This window comes from Anomaloglossus baeobatrachus, chromosome 11 (assembly GCF_048569485.1).
Source record: "Anomaloglossus baeobatrachus isolate aAnoBae1 chromosome 11, aAnoBae1.hap1, whole genome shotgun sequence".
Lineage (NCBI taxonomy): Eukaryota > Metazoa > Chordata > Amphibia > Anura > Aromobatidae > Anomaloglossus > Anomaloglossus baeobatrachus.
Genome location: NC_134363.1, coordinates 138729987 through 138753791, shown reverse-complemented (window position 1 = coordinate 138753791; position 23805 = coordinate 138729987). Strand labels below are relative to the sequence as shown.

Below are 23805 nucleotides of genomic sequence, written 5' to 3'. Positions count from 1 at the left end.
AGAAAACTGCTTTTGAGGCACAATACAAATCTCAGAAGGGAAGGAGTGCCATATTGGGGTCCAGATTTTGATAAAATGGTTTGCGGGTGCCATGTTACCTTGGAAAAGCCCCTCAGGTGCCAGAAGTGCAGAAACCCCCAACAATTAAACCCATTGTACACCCATAGAAACCCCTGATGGATCCATTCACTATAACGAGGTAGAATAGTCACTCCAGACTCAGTTTGGACTCGAAAATGTGAGGTGAGCCTTACTGTGATCTTTGGGAGAAGGAATGAAGGGAATTTTGTTACTTACCGTAAATTCCTTTTCTTCTAGCTCCAATTGGGAGACCCAGACGATTGGGTGTATAGCTACTGCCTCCGGAGGCCACACAAAGCATTACACTAAAAAGTGTAAGGCCCCTCCCCTTCTGGCTATACACCCCCCGTGGGATCACGGGCTTGCTCAGTTTTAGTGCTAAAGCAAGAAGGAGGAAAGCCAATAACTGGTTTAAACAAATTCAATCCGAAGTAACATCGGAGAACTGAAAACCGTTCAACATGAACAACATGTGTACCCGAACAACCAAAAATCCCGAAGGAAACAGGGCGGGTGCTGGGTCTCCCAATTGGAGCTAGAAGAAAAGGAATTTACGGTAAGTAACAAAATTCCCTTCTTCTTCGGCGCTCCATTGGGAGACCCAGACGATTGGGACGTCCAAAAGCAGTCCCTGGGTGGGTAAATTAATACCTCATGTTAGAGCTGTAAAACAGCCCTTCCCTACAAGGAGGCAACCGCCGCCTGCAGGACTCTTCTACCTAAGCCGGCATCCGCCTAAGCGTAGGTATGCACCTGACAATGCTTGGTGAAAGTGTGCAGACTCGACCAGGTAGCTTCCTGGCACACCTGCTGAGCCGTAGCCTGGTGCCGTAATGCCTAGGGCGCACCCACGGCTCTGGTAGAATGGGCTTTCAGCCCTGATGGAACCGGAAGCCCAGCAGAACAGTAGGCTTCAAGAATTGGTTCCTTGATCCATCGAGCCAGGGTGGATTTGGAAGCCTGCGACTCTTTACGCTGATTAGCGACAAGCACAGAGAGTGCATCCGAGCGGCGCAGAGGCGCCGTGCGGGAAATGTAGATTCTGAGTGCTCTCACCAGATCCAACAAATGCAAATCCATTTCATATCGATGAAATGGATGAGGCAAAAGGAAGGTAAGGAGATATCCTGATTGAGATGAAAGGGGGATACCACCTTAGGGAGAACTCCGGAATCGGGCGCAGCACTGCCTTGCCTTGGTGAAACACCAGGAAGGAAGCTTTTGGATGACAGCGCTGCTAGCTCGGACACTCTCCTAAGAGACGTGACCGCTACCAGAAATGCCTCTCTCTGGGAAAGTCGAGAGAGTGAAACATCTCTCAGAGGCTCGAAGGGCGGCTTCTGGAGAGCAATTAGTACCCTGTTCAGATCCCATGGGTCCAACGGCCGTTTGTACCGAGGGACAATGTGACAAACCTCCTGCAGGAACGTGTGTACCTGAGGAAGTGGTGCTAGGCGCTTCTGAAGAATACAGATAGCGCTGAGACTTGTCCTTTAAGGGAGCCGAGTGACAACCTTTTTCCAAACTAGATTGCAGGAAGGAAGGAAAAGTAGGGAATGCAAATGGGCAGGGAGACACTCCCTGAGCAGAGCATTAAGAGAAGAATATCCTCCACATCCTGTGGTAGATCTTGGCAGACGTCGGTTTTCTAGTCTGTCTCATGGTGGCAATGACGTCCTGAGATAAACCTGAAGACGCTAGGATTCAGGACTCAAAGGCCATACCGTCAGGTTCAGGGCCGTAGAATTCAGATGGAAAAAACGGCCCTTGGGACAGTAAGTCTGGCCGGGCTGTGTAGTGCCCACGGTTGGCCGACCGTGAGATGCCACAGATCCGGGGACTACGACCTCCTCGGCCAGTCTGTGGCGGTGAGGATGGCGCGGCGGCAAACGGACCTGATGTTGCGTAGCCCTCTGGGCAGCAGTGTCAGAGGGGGAAACACATAGGTAGCTGGAACTGCGACCAAACCTGAACTAAGGCGTCTGCCGCCAGAGCTCTTTGATCGTGATACCGCGCCATGAAAATCGGAACCTTGTTGTTGTGCCGAGACGCTATTAGGTCGACGTTCAGGATCCCCCAGCGTTGACAGATTTCCTGAAAACCGTCCGGGTGAAGATACCCTTCCCCTGCGTCCATACCCTGGCAACTGAGGAAGTCTGCTTCCCAGTTTTCTGCGACCGGGATGTGAACTGCGGATATGGTGGATGCTCTGTCTTCCACCCCCATCAGACTCCGCCGGACTTCCTGGGAGGCTTGCCGACTGCGTGTTCCGCCTTGGTGGTAGATGTATGCCACCGCTGTGGAGTTGTCCGACTGAATTCGGATGTGTGTGCTTTCCAGCCACGGCTGGAAGGCTTGCAGGGCAAGATACACTGCCCAGATTTCCAGCACATTGATTTGAAGGATGGACTCCTCTGAAGAGAGTCCTTGACCGTCTGAGAAGGGGGACGTTCCTTCTAGGGACGTCGACTTCCCATCCCATTGGCAAAGAATGCCACATTGGAGTGGACGCAGATGAAACTGCGCGAAAGTGACTGCCTCTGCATGAGGCGTGTTAAGGGGTGTGACTGGCCGTGAAGGAGAGACTGCACCCCCGTCTGTAGTGAACGCTGTTTGTCCAGCGGAAGCTTCACTATCGCTGAGGGAGCGTGACACTCCATGCCCAGATATGTCAGCGATTGGGTCGGTGTCAGATTTAACCTTGAGAAGTTGATGATCCACCCGAAACTCTGGAGAGTCTCCAGCGCTACGCTCAGGCTGTGTTGGCATGCCTCTTGAGAGGGTGCCTTGACAAGTCGACCGTCCAAGGAAGGATCACCGAGTGACCCTGAGAGTGCAGGACTGCTCCCACTGCTGCCCTGAACTTGGTGAAAACCCGTAGGGCTGTCGCCAGACCGAAGGGCAGGGTTACGAACTGAAGATGCTCGTCTTCAATAACGAAACGTAGCAAACGTTGGTGCTCTGGAGCAATCGGCACGTGGAGATAAGCATCCTGATGTCTATTGATGCTAGGAAATCTCCTTGAGACATTGAGGCAATGACGGAGCGGAGGGATGCCATCCGGAACCGCCTGGCCTTCACGTGCTTGTTGAGCAGTTTTAGGTCCCCCACAATCAGATTGGAGGAAAAACCGTGTCTTGTTCCTGAAGAGGAACAGGAATTACCCCTCCTCCTGCCTGCAGAAGAGCATCGGCTCGGTGGGTAGGTGGGGAAGTTCTGAAGAATCGAGCCGGAGGCCGAGAACAGAACTCTATCCTGTACACGTGAGACACAATGTCTCTCACCCACCGGTCTGTGACCTGTGGCAGCTAAATGTCGCCAAGGCGAGAGAGTCTGCCACCAACCGCGGATGCGGAGAGAGAGAGCTTAAAGTCATGAGGAGACCGCCTTGGAAGCGGTTCCTCTGGCTGCCTTCCTTGGGCGTGATTGAGCCCGCCTGGAATCTGAGCCCCTCTGAGCCTTTTGAGCCCTTTTGGACTAGGACAATTTGGACCTGCCCGAGCCTGGGAAGGACCGAAACCTCGACTGTCTCTCTCTCGGACAGCATTAATAGGGTAAGTCGCAATGCAGACATTGCGAGGATAAGGACGCTACCTGCGGCACAGATGTACCTGTGCTCAAGACCAGCTGCGCAAGACCAGCTGACATAGCTTAGAGTGCCCATACGGCTGCGAATGCCGGAGCAACCGACACGCCGATAGCTTCATAGACAGATTTCAACCAGAGGTCCATCTGTCTGTCAATGGCATCTTTAAGTGAAGTCCCATCTCCACTGCAACTATGGATCTAGCCGCAAGCCTGGAGATTGGGGGATCCACCTTTGGACCCTGGGTCCAGCGCCTGACCACGTCAGGGGGAAAGGGATAACATGTATCCTTAATACATTTGGAGAAACGCTTATCTGGTAAGCGTGGTGATTCTGAACTGCTTCTCTGAAGTCAGCGTGGCCAGAAAAGTACTCAATGTACGCTTGAGATACTGAAATGGGATTTCTCCTGCTGGGAAGCTGACTCCTCCACTGAAGGAGCTGGGGGAGAGATATCCAACATGCCATTGCTGGACGCTATAAGATCATTCACCATGGCGTCACCATCCGGTGTATCCGGATTGAGAGCGGTGTCAGGATCAAAGTCCTGATCAGCTACGTCTGCCTCATCATACAGAGAGTCCTCTGCTGTGACCCTGACTAGTGATGAGGCCGAGTGGCGCTCCCAGCGAGCTCGCTTAGGCTGTCTGGGACTGTCGTCCGTGTCAGAGCCTTCACCCTGGAATGCCTGGGACCCCCCCGGAGCACTGATTTTGTTCCAAATGAGGGTGGCCAGGGAGCAATGATCAAGATTGCCCATGGCCTGTCTGGACTGCAAGTCACTATCCCATGACAATCTATCAGCCGAAACTGCAACCCCGTCCCTGTCCATGGACAGGGTTCACAGGTGGTTCCTTTGGCCACCTCTAGTAGAGACCCCGGCTGACCAAGTGCTACAGGGGAGCATTGCACACAACGGGGGTCAGTGGAACCTGCCGGTGGAACAGTATCACATGCAGTAAAAGCAGCATAGAAAGCCTGTGTTGCTTTTTTGCTGCTGTAGTCTAGCCATCTAGGAGCATATAGCCAAGAATAGCGACCGTACAGTGCAATGTATAGCATACAAGCATAAAGTACAAATGAGCACTTCAGCACATGCAATATGAGCAGCTTAGAAAGCCTGTGCCTTGGCACCCTTGCTTTTTGCTGCTGTAGACTAGCCGTCTAGGAGAATATCGCCAAGAATAGCGACTGTACAGTGCAATGTAAAGCATACAAGCATAAGTACAAATGAACACTTCAGCACATGCAATACAAGCAGCCTAGAAAAACTGTGCCTTAGCACCTTTGCTTTTTTTGCTGCTGTAGTCTAGCCATTCTAGGAGAATATAGCCAAGAATAGCGACCGTACAGTGCAATGTATAGCATACAAGCATAAGTACAAATGAACACTTCAGCACATGCAATACAAGCAGCATAGAAAGCCTGTGCCTTAGCACCCTTGCTTTTTTGCTGCTGTTGTCTCGCCATCTAAGAGGGCATATAGCCAAAAATAGCGACCTACAGCATAAAATACAAATGGACACAACGGTATTTAGTGGGTTCAGCACTTCAGGTGCCGCTTACCGCCCGCCTATAGGCGGGTGTGTGGTCGCCAGAGTCCTGTGACTGGTTGCCCAGAGCTTGTCTCCGTTCTCCAGCTCGGACTGCAGGAATGGCTGCCGGCGTCCTTCTCCAGCTCGTGTGACGAGGGGCGGGCCGTGGGCGTGCCCCAGGCAAGAGCGGGAAACCGGCGTCCCACTGTGTCCAGTGAAGGGGGCTGGAGAATGCAAAGCAGACTCCAGCCCTCGGCGCTGACTTTCTGTACAGCGTCCCGCCTCTCCCCTGACTGGCAGGGCTGGGGGCGGGAACGAAACGAAAACTAGGCCGCAAAGCCAGGGACTCGAGTAATAAGCGCGGCCGTCCTATGTGCACGGCCAGCGCGGAGTCCCCGGCGCACCACAAGTCCCAGCCGCGCCACAGTGTAAAAACACCCAGCAGCGGCCCGGCGCGGCAGTTCCCAATACATAAATTCACACAGCAAAGCTGCCGTGAATAATAGCACGAGCGCTCCGCGCTGTTGTCCCCGGCGCACTAGCACTCCCAGCAATGCTGGTGTGTGTGTGCGCGATGTGTACGGGGACACAGAGTACCTTAATGTAGCAGGGCCCTGTCCCTGACGATACCCAGCTCCATATCCAGCAGGTTCTCTGGGTCTGTGGATGGAGCCCGGTCTCAGTGCCTGGAGACCTGTAAGATCCCACTTCGCCCAGAGCCCTGAGGGGGGATGGGGAAGGAAAACAGCATGTGGGCTCCAGCCTCCGTACCCGCAATGGGTACCTCAACCTTAACAAACACCCGACAAAAGTGGGGTGAGAAGGGAGCATGCTGGGGGCCCCATATGGGCCCACTTTTCTTCCATCCGACATAGTCAGCAGCTGCTGCTGACTAAAAACAGTGGAGCTATGCGTGGATGTCTGACCTCCTTCGCACAAAGCTTGAAAACTGAGCAAGCCCGTGATCCCACGGGGGGTGTATAGCCAGAAGGGGAGGGGCCTTACACTTTTTAGTGTAATGCTTTGTGTGGCCTCCGGAGGCAGTAGCTATACACCCAATCGTCTGGGTCTCCCAATGGAGCGCCGAAGAAAAACAAATCAACAGCTGCCTACCGGAGGGGGGCGGCAGCTGTGGTGGAGTTGGGTCACAGGAGGCAGGAGCGGTGCTAGTGGGGACTGTGCTGGCAGCGGAAGCTGCGGTGGCAGCGGAAACTGTGTGAAGCAGACCGGTGCGGCAGGTGACCCAGATACTCTGTCGGCGGTCAAGGCTTCAAAAGAAATGGCGCGCAGAGTGGCATGTGAGCAGATGGCGCTCTCAGCTGAGAGCGCCATCTGCGTACATGCTGACTCCAGATGCCATTATTTGAAGTCAGAGCATCTGGCACATGCCTCTGCAGCCCGCACAGCCAGCCACCGGCACAGACAGGCAGCCAGCCACCGGCACAGACAGGCAGCCAGCCACCGGCACAGACAGGCAGCCAGCCACCGGCACAGACAGGCAGCCAGCCACCGGCACAGACAGGCAGCCAGCCACCGGCACAGACAGGCAGCCAGCCACCGGCACAGACAGGCAGCCAGCCACCGGCACAGACAGGCAGCCAGCCACCCGCACAGACAGGCAGCCAGCCACCCGCAAGGGTTACACAGCGCAAGGGTTACACAGCGCAAGGGTTACACAGCGCCAGGGTTACACAGCGCCAGGGTTACACAGCGCCAGGGTTACACAGCACAAGGGTTACACAGCGCCAGGGTTACACAGCGCCAGGGTTACACAGCGCCAGGGTTACACAGCGCCAGGGTTACACAGCGCCAGGGTTACACAGCGCCAGGGTTACACAGCGCCAGGGTTACACAGCGCCAGGGTTACACAGCGCAAGGGTTACACAGCGCAAGGGTTACACAGCGCAAGGGTTACACAGCGCAAGGGTTACACAGCGCAAGGGTTACACAGTGTGATGGTTTTATAGATCAGGTTACTTTGGAGACAGCCAAACCAAATATGTGTCCATTTTTTGTTTATTTTTATTATGTAAAATATAAAAATATTTATTGGTGTTATTTTGCTTTCAATCTTTATTTTGTTTTTTATTCACTTTTTTTTTTTTAGTCTCCTCTTCTATGGGACTTTAACTGTTATTACTCTGATCATTGTTGCAATGATTGTATTGCGCCTGCATTGCAATACATTACACCTGTCTGTGTGATTGAAACCGAGCGCCTTTTAGACCATGTTGCTGGCAGACTTTGACCTCAGAATGCCATGAAAATGACAGGGACTCAGTGGATTCCCAATTGGGTGGGAGGGAAAGCACACTCCCTCTCCAAGACTCCTAAATGCTGGGATCACTACTGGTCGCAGCATTTAGGGGGGAGTTATACATCCAAGAGCTCGGCTATTATTTAAGCCGAGCTCCCGGTGGCGATTGTACAGCAATGACATAACGGTACATTCATTTGGAGGAAGCACTCAAAAGATACGACGTACCGGTATGTTAAATATCGGGAAGGGATTAAAGGGACCTTTTCACCGGATTACTTTTATTTAACTGGAGTACATCCTCCAATTTCTGTTGGTCCACTGAGTGTGGAACAGTTTTTCTTTTTTTTCTGTGCCCCTCCACTCCAAAGTTATACCCCCGATAATAAGGATGCAAAGTTTCCCTTCAAACAATGGGGCGTATACCACAGAACTTCTCTGTTAGAGTAGCCGTATTTTGATTGGTGAAGAAGAAGAATACACCCACAGAAAAGTGCTGTGGTACACGCCCAGTTTTGTAAAGGGTTAGTCTGCATCGATATTTACACAGGGGGGGGTTATAAATTTGGAACAGAGGGGCATAGAAGAAAATAAAAAAAAATCTGTTCAGGAACCTATGGAACAGTGGAAATTTGAGGAGGTGCTCAGTTTAAATTAAGAAACTCCAATTTAACCTCCTCTTTAAAGGGAATTAGACACTAACATGCAGAAGGCAGAGCATGTGTCACACGCTGTTTTGTAGCCGAGTGTCATGGCGGCTTCTGACGCTGTCCACACTGCAGAGACTGACACTCCTCACTAGGCCTCCTTTGGTGCTTTTGAGTTGCAGAGACCAGCTCGGGCGTCAACCAGCTGTGTGCCTATTAGTGATCGGGCTTGCAGACGTTAATTTCTGCTAGCCTGTTGGTTACCTCTTGGATCACATTTTGTGGGAGACCTATCACAATCAGTCCCCACCCTTTTTAAGATAAAGAAGCCTGTTTTCCCATGCCGACTATAGCTTTTGTGATACCGGTCCATATACTGTTGTGATCTAGTTGCTGGTGAACTACTGAGTGCTGTTTGGTGTGTTGTGAAAATTCTCTTGTCGCCTGATTATTCCCTCCCTGCTCTTTATTTCCTCCAGATCACATATTGTCTAATACTTCTGTATGTGATTGTTGTGAGTTAAGGCCCTGTCACACACAGAGATAAATCTGCGGCAGATCTGTGGTTGCAGTGAAATTGTGGACAATCAGTGCCAGGTTTGTGGCTGTGTACAAATGGAACAATATGTCCATGATTTCACTGCAACCACGGATCTGCCAAAGACTTATCTGTGTGTGATGGGGCCTTTAGAGTTTTGGTTTCCCAGTTTATCTATTTGTGTGGGTTTTAACCCTCCTGTCCCGGTCCTCCCCTGGGGTGGGGGAGTGGTATTAGATCATGGCTGTTCAGGAGCAGGGCAAGGATGGTGGCCCAGACATTGTCACTATTAGACGTATCTCTGGCATCAGGGACATTTAGAGCCCCCTAGCCTGAGCGCCAGTTTAGGAGCGCGGTCCTCGATTATCCCATGATACTTCGCAACAGCGTGTCATTGCAGACATCTAATGCTGTAAAACTCAAAACTGCCAACGCAAGGTGGACCTCCAAAAGGTTATCTCTAATGATGGCCCTGTGTCAATCATAGACATGGGCTTCTTGGAGATCGCCACGGGGTCTGCCTTTATCAACTGGTCACTAAGAATTGGGACTCACCAGGTTTTCTTCGTTAAAGTCCACAGGATCCCCAATTATATTTATTGCTATTAGTGCAACCTGGAAAAAAAAATTAAAAAAAAGAAAATTAGAAATCCAATAAATGACATCTGAATGATATTCTGGAACAATCTGTATCACATTAGATCCGTTCTTCAGACTGTGGTCAGTGTTAGTTTATACCATCAGCGTTTAATCCGTTTTTCTCATGTAAATTTATAAAAACAAAAAGCAAACACTGATGAAGGTTTTTCCAGCTTCTCCTAACGTGGGCTTTACACGCAGCGACATCGCTAACGAGAGGTCGTTGGGGTCACGGAATTCATGACGAACATCCGGCCTCGTTAGCGACGTCGTTGCGTGTAAAACGCACGAACGACTGTTAACGATCAAAATTACTCACCTAATCATTGACACGTCGTTCAAATTCCAAATATCGTTGCTGTTGCAGGACGCAGGTTGTTTGTCGTTTCTGCGGCAGCACACATCACTACGTGTGACACCGCAGGAACGAGGAACAACATCGTACCTGCGGCCGCGCGCAATGAGAAAGGAAGGAGGTGGGCGGGATGTTCGTCCCGCTCATCCCCACCCCTCCGCTTCTATTGGGTGGCCGCTTAGTTACGCTGCTGTGACGCCGAACAAACCGTTCCCTTAGAAAGGAGGCGGTTCACCGGCCACAGCGACGTCGCAGGGCAGGTATTAGTGACGGGGCTTAGCGATGTTGTGCGCCACGGGCAGCGATTTGCCCGTGACTCACAACCGACGGGGGCGGGTGCTTTCACCAGCGACATCGCTAGCAATGTCGCTGCGTGTACAGCCCAAATGGCTACCACACATGTCCGATTTGTCTCATGGACCCGTAGACTTGCATTGATGATTTTGATCCAACATTCGACCAATATTAAACAAGTCTCTAATCTTGTGTGGACTGCACGATCTGAAAAAATATTTGAACATGTTCCCATCCAATAGATTATCATAGGTACTAATCCTACCATGGAAAACAAAGATAGAACTTCTATGAGAAAAACAGACGTCTGAACGAGGCCCACAGCTGAGCATACATGAGATGGTCACCGGGCAAACAATCTCAGCTGACAGCCATCTCTCCCGACTCCCCCATACAAGAAGGGTCCCTCCCATACTTCCCCATAGGCCTCGGTTTCACTTGCGGTTTGCACGGACGAGTGCAATCTGATAAAACATCGGACTGCACTCGCACCAGTGCAAAACCATGGGGCAGTGTCAATCTGCGATTGATTTCTCATGCCCTAGCAGCATGCAAAATGAATCACAGCATGCTGCGTTTGGCAGCGAGTCACGGCTCACGCACCCCCATACAAGTCTATGGGAGCATGTGAAACATTGCACTGCACTCGCATGTCATCCGACTGCAGTGCAATGTACGCAGAGACAGAAAGGGGAGGAGATGGAGATAAAGTGCTCTCTCCCTCTTCTCCGCAGCTGTGATATGATCAGTCACATGACCCTCGGCTGACACTCGCAGCAGAAGGTCATTAGCTCTCGCATGACAAGCTATACGCAAGTGGAACTGTACCCATACAGGAGTGTTCAGCTCGGCCAAGCGTGCCCCTGTTTGTTATGGGGAGAGAGGAGACGGCCTCTGGCACCGACTTATTTCCCCGAGAAAAAAAAAAAAATTCCAACTGCTTGATACTTCTCTCCCCAGACACCATCTGTCAGGGAAGATTTGGGAGGTCCCCATACACATTAGATGGTCAGCTGGTCCTGAAATATGCAAGTGTAGGCGATGTTCATCTAATGTGTATGGGGGTTTAAAGGGAACCTGTCAGGTCCCATATGCATTCTGAGCTATCAGCAGTGTGTTGTGTAGCTTAATAACCCCTTCCTACCCATCCCTTTCTTGTAATATTGGGGAATATGAAAGTAATAAAAAACGTTTTATTACTTACATAATCCCTATATAAATGAGCAGGGTCTGTAGCCCCACGGGTGTCACATCACCCTGTGGGCGTTTGCATGTATTCCGTGGTATCACACCCCTGTGGGCGTTTGCATGGATTTCCGTGGTATCACACCCCTGTGGGCGTTTGCATGGATTTCCGTGGTATCATGCCCTTGTGGGTGTTTGCATGTATTCCATGGTATCACGCCCCCGTGGGCATGATACCATGGATTTACATGTGTGACGTCACCATCAGCGTCTTCAGATCCGGCGCATGCGTACATACCATTCTCGCAGCTGTCATCAGGGTGCTCGCTTCTCTGCTTCAGACGCGCTCTGTGCATGCGCAGAACACTCCGGCAGACGCACAGAGCGCGTCTGAAGCATAGAAGCGAGCACCCTGATGACAGCTGCGAGAATGGTATGTACGCATGCGCCGGATCTGAAGACGCTGATGGTGACGTCACACATGTAAATCCATGGTATCATGCCCACAGGGGCGTGATACCATGGAATACATGCAAATGCTCACAGGGGCATCATACCACGGAAATATATGCAAACGCCCACAAGGGTGTGATACCACGGAATACATGCAAACACCCACAGGGTGATGTGACGCCCATGGGGCTAAAGACCCTGCTCATCTACATAGGGAATAAGTAAGTAATAAAATGTTTATTACTTTCAGATTCCCCAATATTACAAGAAAGGGATGGGTAGGAAGGGGTTATTAGGCTACAGATCACAATGCTTATAGCTCAGAATGCATATGAGACCTGACAGGTTCCCTTTAACAGTCTGACTGATCCAATAACATTAGCAATTCAGACTCCCCACTTATCTGTATTTACTAATTCACAGGCAGATTATGAGCTGAATAACCGGTGGAATATTCTGCAGCTGGATTAGGATTCCCTCAGCTCCATTGTTGCATTGTCTCCGAATACAGCAACGCTTACTATAGAGATACAGTATGAAAGAGATACATACACAGACTTCTATATATAAAGTGTATGTTTCCCAATGAGGAGCCTCCATACATACACATGGACGATAAGTCACTAACGGATTGTTCCCATGATTGCAAGTTATCGCCAATTCATAAGAATGGTGGAAAATTTACAAATTGCTGGGAACCCCTCCAAGCCTGAGAAGGGGGCTTTCGAGCATGGGTACCCAGGGCTGTGGAGTCGGAGTCTGAGCTCATTTTGGTGGAGTCGGTATAAAATGCACCGACTCCTAAAATATATAATAAATTGGGGACAGTAGTGCAATGCAGAATGTGCTGAATATTTTTTCATAGGAATTTGGTAAAGGTATGAAATGTCCTATAAATGGCTGTTCTATTCCTCATCTAAGGCTACATTCACACACACACACCGCGTTCTTGCTGCGTTTTTTGAGGATACGTTTGTCAGCTGCAAAAGCAGATCAGCTTTTTAAAGAACCGCATCACCTGAAAGGTTTTTGAGCTCCTAAATAATGTTTTCAATAGCAAAAGCAGATTAGAAAAATGCCACAAACTGACTGCTCATTGTTTGTGAGGATCCCCACAAAACGCTGTGTCTGAATGTCCTATCTTTTCACCCATTGCCTTTGCTGGATGCCGGAGTCACCGCATTTCACTGAATTATTTTGTCATCAATATTCGATATGTTTGTAACAAGAAAGAAATTGTTAGCAAGACACTGGCAGTAACAGATACTAAAGCTCATCACAGCAGCCAGTTTCTCCAGGCCTTAGTGGAAAAAGTTCTGCAAGATTAAGAACTCAAAAAAGAACAGGTTCTTGCTTTTGTAAAGGACAATGCTTCACACATAAGTACAATTACGCTGATGAATGAGAGTAATGAATAACAGCTAGAAGAGAATTTAGTATTTAGTATGTTAGAGATGGAGCCACAGCGCTGCTCATGTAACTGAGGAACAAACAGATATTACAACAGAACAGCAAAGAAGGGAATTTTGTTTACTTACCGTAAATTCCTTTTCTTCTAGCTCCTATTGGGAGACCCAGACAATTGGGTGTATAGCTTCTGCCTCCCGAGGCCACACAAAGTATTACACTTTAAAAAGTGAACCCCTCCCCTCTGCCTATACACCCTCCCGTGGACCACGGGCTCCTCAGTTTTGGTGCAAAAGCAGGAAGGAGAAAACTTATAATAAATTGGTCTAGGGTAAATTCAATCCGAAGGATGTTCGGAGAACTGAAGACCATGAACCAAAAGAACAATTCAACATGAACAACATGTGTACACAAAAGAACAACCAGCCCGAAGGGAACAGGGGCGGGTGCTGGGTCTCCCAATAGGAGCTAGAAGAAAAGGAATTTAGGGTAAGTAAACAAAATTCCCTTCTTCTTTGTCGCTCCATTGGGAGACCCAGACAATTGGGACGTCCAAAAGAAGTCCCTGGGTGGGTAAAAGAATACCTCAATAAAAGAGAGCCGAAAACGACCCCTTCCTACAGGTGGGCAACCGCCGCCTGAAGGACTCGCCTACCTAGACTGGCATCTGCCGAAGCATAGGTATGCACTTGATAGTGTTTTGTGCAGGTGTGCAGACTAGACCAGGTAGCTGCCTGACACACCTGCTGAGCCGTAGCCCGGTGTCGCAATGCCCAGGACGCACCCACGGCTCTGGTAGAATGGGCTTTCAGGCCCGAAGGAAGAGGAAGCCCCGAAGAACGGTAGGCTTCAAGAATCGGTTCCTTGATCCACCGAGCCAAGGTTGACTTGGAGGCCTGCGAACCCTTACGCTGGCCAGCGACCAGGACAAAGAGCACATCTGAACGGCGCAGGGGCGCCGTGCGAGACACGTAGAGCCGAAGTGCTCTCACTAGATCTAATGAATGCAAATCCTTTTCACACTGGTGAACTGGATGAGGGCAAAATGACGACGCTAGGAGCCAGGACTCAATGGCCACACAGTCAGGTTGAGGGCCTCAGAATTCAGATGGAAATACGGCCCTTGTGACAGCAGGTCTGTGCGGTCTGGAAGCGCCCACGGCTGACCCACCGTGAGATGCCACAGATCCGGGTACCACGACCGCCTCGGCCAATCTGGAGCGATGAGAATGGCGCGACGACAGTCGGATCTGATCTTGCGTAACACTCTGGGCAACATCGCCAGAGGAGGAAACACATAAGGGAGTCGAAACTGCGACCAATCCTGAACTAACGCGTCCGCCGCCAGAGCTCTGTAATCTTGAGACCGTGCCATGAAGGCCGGGACCTTGTTGTTGTGCCGTGACGCCATGAGATCGACGTCCGGCGTTCCCCAGCGGCGACAGATCTCTCGAAACACGTCTGGGTGAAGAGACCATTCCCCCGCATCCATGCCCTGACGACTGAGAAAATCTGCTTCCCAGTTTTCTACGCCCGGGATGTGAACTGCGGAGATGGTGGAGGCTGTGGCTTCCGCCCACAGCAGAATCCGCCGGACTTCCTGGAAGGCTTGACGGCTGCGCGTGCCGCCCTGGTGGTTGATGTACGCGACCGCCGTGGCGTTGTCCGACTGTATGCGGATCTGCCTGCCCTCCAGCCACCGATGGAACGCCTTTAGGGCTAGATACACTGCCCTTATCTCCAGAACATTGATCTGAAGGGAAGACTCTATCGGAGTCCAGGTTCCCTGAGCCCTGTGGTGGAGAAAAAACCGCTCCCCACCCTGACAGGCTCGCGTCCGTCGTGACCACAGCCCAGGATGGGGGCAGGAAGGATTTTCCCTGCGATAGAGAAGTGGGAAGAAGCCACCACTGAAGAGAGGTTTTGGCTGCAAGGGAAAGAGAGACGTTCCTGTCGAGGGACGTCGACCTCCTGTCCCATTTGCGGAGAATGTCCCATTGGAGTGGGCACAGATGGAACTGCGCGAAGAGCACTGCCTCCATTGCTGCCACCATCTTCCCCAGGAAGTGCATGAGGCGCCTCAAGGGGTGTGACTGACCCCGAAGAAGAGATTGCACCCCTGTCAGCAGCGAAAGCTGTTTGTCCAGCGGTAGCTTGACTACCGCTGAGTGAGTATGAAACTCCATCCCGAGGTAAGTCAGTGATTGGGTCGGTGTCAACTTGAATTTTGGGAAGTTGATGAGCCACCCGAACTGCTGGAGAGTCGCCAGAGCGACGGAAAGGCTGTTTTGACACGCCATCTGAGAGGGTGCCCTGACCAGAAGATCGTCTAAGTAGGGGATCACCCTGAGAGTGTAGGACCGCCACAACAGATGCCATGACCTTGGTGAACACCCTTGGGGCTGTCGCCAGGCCGAAAGGCAGTGCCACGAACTGAAGTTGTTCGTCCCTGATGGCGAAACGCAGGAAGCGTTGATGTTCGGGTGCGATCGGCACATGGAGATAAGCATCCTTGATGTCGATTGATGCTAGGAAGTCTCCTTGTGACATCGAAGCGATGACCGAGCGGAGAGATTCCATCCGAAACCTTCTGGTGCTCACATACCTGTTGAGCAGTTTGAGGTCCAGGACGGGACGGAATGATCCGTCCTTCTTTGGCACCACGAACAAGTTGGAGTAGAAGCCGTGACCATGTTCCTGAGGGGGAACGGGAATCACCACTCCTCCTGTCTTCAGAACGCCCACAGCCTGAAAAAGTGCGCCGGCCCGATGGGGGCGGAGATGTTCTGAAGAAGCGAGTCGGAGGACGAGAGCTGAACTCTATCCTGTAACCGTGAGACAGAATGTCTCTCACCCATCGGTCTTGGACCTGTGGCCACCAGGCGTCGCAAAAGCGGGAGAGCCTGCCACCGACCGAGGATGCGGTTCGGGGAGGCCGAAAGTCATGAGGAGGCCGCCTTGGAGGCAGTGCCTCCGGCGGTTTTTTGGGGACGTGACTTAGACCGCCATGCATAGGAGTTCCTCTGGCCTTTCTCTGGCCTGTTGGACAAGGAGGATTGAGACTTGGCTGAGGGCCGAAAGGACCGAAACCTCGGTTGTATTTTCCGTTGCTGAGGTCTCTTCAGTTTGGACTGGGGTAAGGACGAGTCCTTTCCCTTGGATTCCTTAATAATTTCATCCAATCGTTCGCCAAACAATCGGTCGCCAGAAAACGGCAAACTGGTTAAGAACTTCTTGGAAGCAGAGTCTGCCTTCCATTCGCGTAGCCACATGGCCCTGCGGACTGCCACCGAATTAGCGGATGCTACCGCTGTACGGCTAGCAGAGTCCAGGACGGCGTTCATGGCGTAGGACGAAAAAGCCGACGCCTGAGAAGTCAAAGACGCAACTTGCGGAGCAGAGGTACGTGTGACCGCATTATTCTCAGACAGACAAGCTGAGATAGCTTGGAGTGCCCACACGGCTGCAAAGGCCGGGGCAAAAGACGCGCCTGTGGCTTCATAGATGGATTTCACCAGGAGCTCTATCTGCCTGTCAGTGGCATCCTTGAGCGATGAGCCATATGCAACTGATACTACAGATCTAGCCGCCAGTCTAGAGACTGGAGGATCCACCTTGGGACATTGAGCCCAACCCTTAACTACGTCAGAGGGGAAGGGGTAACGTGTGTCATTAAGGCGCTTAGTAAAGCGCTTGTCCGGAAATGCTCTGTGCTTCTGGACAGCATCTCTGAAGTTAGAGTGATCGAAAAACGCACTCCGTGTACGTTTGGGAAACCTAAACTGGTGTTTCTCCTGTTGCGAAGCAGACTCCTCTATAGGTGGAGGTGGGGGAGAAAGATCTAGCACCTGGTTGATGGACGATATAAGATCATTTACTAACGCGTCCCCCTCAGGTGTATCAAGATTGAGGGCAACGTCAGGGTCAGAGCCCTGAGCTGCGACGTCCGCCTGGTCCTCCAGAGAGTCCTCAAGCTGAGACCCCGAGCAGCGTGAGGAAGTCGGGGAAGATTCCCAGCGAGCCCGCTTAGCTGGTCTGGGACTGTGGTCCGTGCAGGAGTCCTCCACGTGAGACCTCGGGGCCACCCCAGGAGCACGCTGCGGCGCAGACCGAGAGGGGCCTGGAGGCGATGATCCAACAGTGCCCGGGGCCTGTGTAAGGACCGGTCTGGACTGCAAGGCTTCTAGTAGCTTGGCAGACCATTTGTCCATAGACTGAGCCATGGATTGTGAAAGCGACTCAGAGAGTTTCTCAGCAAAAACTGCAAACTCTGTCCCTGCCGCCTGGACAGTGGAAGCAGGAGGGTCTGCCTGATCCGAGGGGCCCACTAGTGACCGAGGATCTGGCTGAGCAAGTGCAACAGGGGTCGAGCATTGCTCACAGTGAGGGTAGGTGGAACCCGCAGGTAACATAGCCCCACAAGAGGTACAGGTTGCAAAAAAAAAAACCCTTTGCCTTAGCGCCCTTGCTCATTGTGGACGACATGCTGTTGTCTCCTAGGAGAGTGATCACTGAGGGTATATAGCCAAAAGTAAACAACCCGGCCAAACAGAGAAAATATATATATATATATATATATATATATATATATATATATATATATATATATATATATATATATATATATATATATATATATATATATATATATATATATATATATATATATATATATATATATATATATATATATATATATATATATATATATATATATATATATATATATATATATATACACTCCGGCACCCTAGGGGGACCAGCACCGGGTGCTGGTGTGGCTTACCGACCGCCCAAAGCGGAGTGTGTGTCCACCAGATTCCCTGCCTTAGGTCTCCCAGAGCTGCAGAGCTCGTTCCTGAAATCCTCCACCGGCAGAATGTGTAAAAATGGCTGCCGGAGCTCTCAGGGGAGGAGGGAGCCGTGGGCGGCGACTAGTAAAGTGCGGGAATCTGGGGCCCCACAGTGATCAGTGAGGGGGGGGGAGGAAACCTAAAGTATGCTCCAGCCCTCACTGCCGACGTCAGGTCGACCTTCCCGCCCTTACCCCTGACTGGCAGGCCCGGGGGCGGGAGTTATGGTACTAGGCCGCAATAAAGCCGGGGACTAAATTTAATACCGCGGCCGACAAACAGGCTCGGTCGGCGCGGAAGTCCCGGTCTTCACAAAACCAGCAGCTGCTGTAGCGTCTGTGAAACAAGCGCTCCATGCACAGTCCCCATGGGGACACAGAGTACCTTTAGATGCAGGGCCCTGTCCCTGAGGATACATAGACTCCTGTCCGGCAGATTCCCACAGGGGCTGCGGAGGGAGCCCGGTCCCAGTGAATGGATGACCGGTCAGGATCCCAATTCTCCCAGAGGCTCTAAGGGATGGTGAAGGAAAACGGCATGTGGCTCCAGCCTCTGTACCCGCAACGGGTACCTCAACCTTAACAGCACCGCCGACGTAGTGGGGTGAGAAGGGAGCATGCCGGGGGCCCTTGTGGGGGCCCTCTTTTCTTCCAACCGATAAAATCAGCAGCTGCTGCTGACTAAAATGGGAATGCATGAGTGGATGTGTGCCTCCTTCCACACAAAGCATAAAACTGAGGAGCCCGTGATGCACGGGAGGGTGTATAGGCAGAGGGGAGGGGTTACACTTTTCAGTGTAATACTTTGTGTGGCCTCCGGAGGCAGAAGCTATACACCCAATTGTCTGGGTCTCCCAATGGAGCGACAAAGAAATTCCCTTCTTCTTTGTCGCTCCATTGGGAGACCCAGACAATTGGGACGTCCAAAAGCAGTCCCTGGGTGGGTAAAAGAATACCTCAATAAAAAGAGCCGAAACGGCCCCCTCTTACAGGTGGGCAACCGCCGCCTGAAGGACTCGCCTACCTAGACTGGCGTCTGCCGAAGCATAGGTATGCACTTGATAGTGTTTCGTGAAAGTGTGCAGACTAGACCACGTAGCTGCCTGACACACCTGCTGAGCCGTCGCCCGGTGCCGCAATGCCCAGGACGCACCCACGGCTCTGGTAGAATGGGCTTTCAGCCCTGAAGGAAGCGGAAGCCCAGAAGAACGGTAGGCTTCGAGAATCGGTTCCTTGATCCACCGAGCCAAGGTTGACTTGGAAGCCTGCGAGCCCTTACGCTGGCCAGCGACAAGGACAAAGAGCGCATCTGAACGACGCAGGGGCGCCGTGCGAGACACGTAGAGCCGGAGTGCGTTCACAAGATCCAAAGAGTGCAAATCCTTTTCACACTGGTGAATTGGATTAGGGCAAAATGAAGGCAAGGAGATATCCTGATTGAGATGAAAAGGGGATACCACCTTAGGGAGAAATTCCGGGACCGGACGCAGAACCACCTTATCCTGGTGAAACACCAGGAAGGGGGCTTTGCATGACAGCCCTGCTAGCTCAGACACTCTCCGAAGTGATGTGACTGCCACTAGGAAGGCCACCTTCTGCGAAAGATGTGATATAGAGACATCCCGCAGTGGCTCGAAAGGTGGTTTCTGAAGAGCCGTTAGCACCCTGTTAAGATCCCAGGGTTCCAGCGGACGCTTGTAAGGTGGGACTATGTGGCAAACTCCTTGCAGGAACGTGCGGACCTGCGGAAGCCTGGCTAAGCGCTTTTGAAAAAACACGGAGAGCGCCGATACTTGGCCCTTGAGAGAGCCAAGTGACAAACCCTTGTCCATTCCGGATTGAAGGAATGAAAGAAAAGTGGGTAAGGCAAACGGCCATGGAGTAAAACCGTTATTAGCGCACCAGGATAGGAAGATTTGCCAAGACCTATAATAGATCTTGGCGGACGTAGGCTTCCTGGCCTGTCTCATGGTGGCAATGACATCCTGAGATAACCCTGAAGACGCTAGGAGCCAGGAATCAATGGCCACACAGTCAGGTTGAGGGCCACAGAATTCAGATGGAAAAACGGGCCTTGTGACAGCAAGTCTGGGCGGTCTGGAAGCGCCCACGGTTGACCCACCGTGAGATACCACAGATCCGGGTACCACGACCGCCTCGGCCAGTCTGGAGCGACGAGAATGGCGCGACGGCAGTCGGACCTGATCTTGCGTAACACTCTGGGCAGCATCGCCAGAGGAGGAAACACATAAGGCAGTCGAAACTGTGACCAATCCTGAACTAACGCGTCCGCTGCCAGAGCTCTGTGATCCTGAGACCGTGCCATGAATGCCGGGACTTTGTTGTTGTGCCGTGACGCCATGAGATCGACGTCCGGCGTTCCCCAGCGGCGACAGATCTCTCGAAACACGTCTGGGTGCAGAGACCATTCCCCCGCGTCCATGCCCTGACGACTGAGAAAATCTGCTTCCCAGTTTTCTACGCCCGGGATGTGAACTGCGGAGATGGTGGAAGCTGTGGCTTCCACCCACTGCAGAATCCGTCGGACTTCCTGGAAGGCTTGACGACTGCGAGTGCCGCCTTGGTGGTTGATGTATGCGACGGCAGTGGCGTTGTCCGACTGGATACGGATCTGCCTGCCCTCCAGCCACCGATGAAAAGCCAATAGGGCTAGATACACTGCCCTTATCTCCAGAATATTGATCTGAAGGGATGACTATCGGAGTCCAGGTTCCCTGAGCCCTGTGGTGGAGAAAAAACGCTCCCCACCCTGACAGGCTCGCGTCCGTGGTGACCACAGCCCAGGTTGGGGGTAGGAAGGATTTTCCCTGCGACAGAGAGTTGGGAAGGAGCCACCACTGAAGTGACGTCTTGGTTGAAAGGGAAAGAGAGACGTTCCTGTCGAGGGAAGCCGAACTCCTGTCCCATTTGCGGAGAATGTCCCATTGGAGTGGCCGAAGATGGAATTGCGCGAACGGGACTGCCTCTATAGCTGCCACCATCTTCCCCAGGAAGTGCATGAGGGGCCTTAAGGGGTGTGACTGACTCCGAAGACGGGATTGCACCCCTGCCTGCAGAGAAAGCTGTTTGTCTCTCGGAAGCTTGACTAACGCTTGCTGGGTATGAAACTCCATCCCAAGGTACGTCAGTGATTGGGTCGGTGTCAACTTGGATTTCGGGAAGTTGATGATCCACCCGAACCGCTGGAGAGTCGCCAGAGCGACAGATAGACTTTGTTGACACGCCACCCGAGACGGGGCCCTGACTAGGAGATCGTCCAAGTAGGGAATCACCGAGTGGCCCTGAGAATGCAGGACCGCCACAACGGATGCCATGACTTTGGTGAAAAACCCGTGGTGCTGTCGCCAAGCCGAAAGGCAATGCCACGAACTGGAGGTGTTCGTCCCCGATGGCGAAACGCAGGAAACGTTGATGCTCGGGTGCGATCGGTACATGGAGATAAGCATCCTTGATGTCGATCAATGCTAGGAAGTCTCCTTGTGACATTGAGGCGATGACCGAGCGGAGAGATTCCATCCAGAACCATCTGGTTCTCACATGTCTGTTGAGTAGCTTGAGGTCCAGAACGGGACGGAATGACCCGTCCTTTTTTGGCACCACGAACAAGTTGGAGTAAAATCCGCGACCACGTTCCTGAAGGGGAACGGGGATCACAACTCCTTCCATCTTTAGAGCGGCTACTGCCTGAAAAAGTGCGTCGGCCTGAGCGGGGGGCGGAGAGGTTCTGAAGAAGCGAGCCGCAGGACGAGAGCTGAACTCTATCCTGTAACCATGAGACAGAATGTCTCTCACCCGAAAACGGTAAACCGGTTAAGAACCTCTTGGAAGCCGAATCTGCCTTCCATTCGCGCAGCCACATGGCCCTGCGGACTGCCACAGAGTTAGCGGATGCTACAGCTGTACGGCTAGCAGAGTCCAGGACGGCGTTCATGGCGTAGGATGAAAAGGCTGACGTCTGAGAGGTCAAAGACGCAACTTGCGGAGCAGAATTACGTGTGACAGCATTAATCTCAGTCAGACAAGCCGAGATAGCTTGGAGTGCCCACACGGCTGCAAAGGCCGGGGCATCTGTCAGTGGCATCCTTTAGCGATGAGCCATCTGCAACCGACACCACGGATCTAGCCGCCAATCTTGAGACTGGAGGATCCACCTTGGGGCAGTGAGCCCAACCCTTAACGACTTCAGATGGGAAGGGGTAACGCGTGTCAGTGAGGCGCTTAGTAAAGCGCTTGTCCGGGACCGCTCTGGGCTTCTGGACAGCGTCCCTGAAGTTAGAGTGATCAAAAAACGTATTGCGTGTACGTTTGGGGAACCGAAACTGGTGTTTCTCCTGCTGAGACGCCGACTCCTCTACAGGAGGAGGCGGGGGAGAGAGATCTAACACCTGGTTGATGGACGAGATAAGATCATTTACTAAGGCGTCCCCCTCAGGTTTATCAAGGTTAAGAGCGACGTCAGGGTCAGAGCCCTGAGCTGCGATGTCCGCCTCGTCCTCCAGAGAGTCCTCAAGCTGGGATCCCGAGCAGCGAGAGGAAGTCGGGGAAGAGTCCCAGCAAGGCCGCTTAGCCGGTCTAGGACTACGGTCCGGGCAGGAGTCTTCCGCCTGAGACCGAGGGGCCAACCTATGAGCGCGCTGTGGCGCGGACCGAGAGGGGCCTGGAGGCGACGAGCCCACAGGGGCCGGGGCCTGTGAAAGGTCCGGTCTCGACTGCAAAGCCTCTAGCAGCTTAGAAGACCATTTGTCCATAGACTGTGCAATGGATTGTGAAAGTGACTCAGAGAGTTTCTCAGCAAAAGAGTCAAACTCTGTCCCTGCAGCCTGGTCAGGGGGAGCAGGGGGGTCTACATGAGCCGAGGGGCCCACCAGTGTCCGAGGCTCCGGCTGAGCAAGCGAAACAGGGGTCGAGCATTGCTCACAGTGAGGGTAGGTGGAACCCGCAGGTAACATAGCCCCACAAGAGGTACAGGCCGCAAAGAAGGGAATTTTGTTACTTACCGTAAATTCCTTTTCTTCTAGCTCCTATTGGGAGACCCAGACGATTGGGTGTATAGCACTGCCCTCCGGAGGCCACACAAAGCATTACACTAAAAAGTGTAAGGCCCCTCCCCTTCTGGCTATACACCCCCAGTGGGATCACTGGCTCACCAGTTTTAGTGCAAAAGCAAGAAGGAGGAAAGCCAATAACTGGTTTAAACAAATTCACTCCGAAGTAACATCGGAGAACTGAAAACCATTCAACATGAACAACATGTGTACCCGAAAAACCACCAAAAATCCCGAAGGACAACAGGGCGGGTGCTGGGTCTCCCAATAGGAGCTAGAAGAAAAGGAATTTACGGTAAGTAACAAAATTCCCTTCTTCTTCGGCGCTCCATTGGGAGACCCAGACGATTGGGACGTCCAAAAGCTGTCCCTGGGTGGGTAAAGAAATACCTCATGTTAGAGCTGCAAAGACAGCCCTCCCATACGGGGAGGCAACTGCCGCCTGCAGGACTCTTCTACCTAGGCTGGCGTCCGCCAAAGCATAGGTATGCACCTGATAATGTTTGGTGAAAGTGTGCAGACTCGACCAGGTAGCTGCCTGGCACACCTGTTGAGCCGTAGCCTGGTGTCGTAATGCCCAGGACGCACCCACGGCTCTGGTAGAATGGGCCTTCAGCCCTGATGGAACCGGAAGCCCAGCAGAACGGTAGGGTTCAAGAATTGGTTCCTTGATCCATCGAGCCAGGGTGGCTTTGGAAGCCTGCGACCCTTTGCGCTGACCAGCGACAAGTATAAAGAGTGCATCCGAGCGGCGCAGGGGCGCCGTGCGGGAAAAGTAGATTCTGAGCGCTCTCATCAGATCCAACAAATGCAAATCCAATTCATATCGATGAACTGGATGAGGACAAAAGGAAGGTAAGGAGATATCCTGACTGAGATGAAAGGGGGATACCACCTTAGGGAGAAAACC

At 52.1% G+C, this 23805-nt stretch overlaps 1 protein-coding gene across 1 annotated transcript in view; it reads right to left on the bottom strand.

Annotated features, from left to right (window-relative positions):
* CEP104 (centrosomal protein 104) overlaps nucleotides 1-23805 on the bottom strand; it is a 212455-nt gene that overhangs the window by 155674 nt on the left and 32976 nt on the right. The window contains exon 5 of the mRNA XM_075328831.1: nucleotides 9200-9259. Within this exon, the coding sequence (XP_075184946.1) occupies nucleotides 9200-9259 (60 nt within the window). The remainder of the gene's footprint in view (nucleotides 1-9199; nucleotides 9260-23805) is intronic.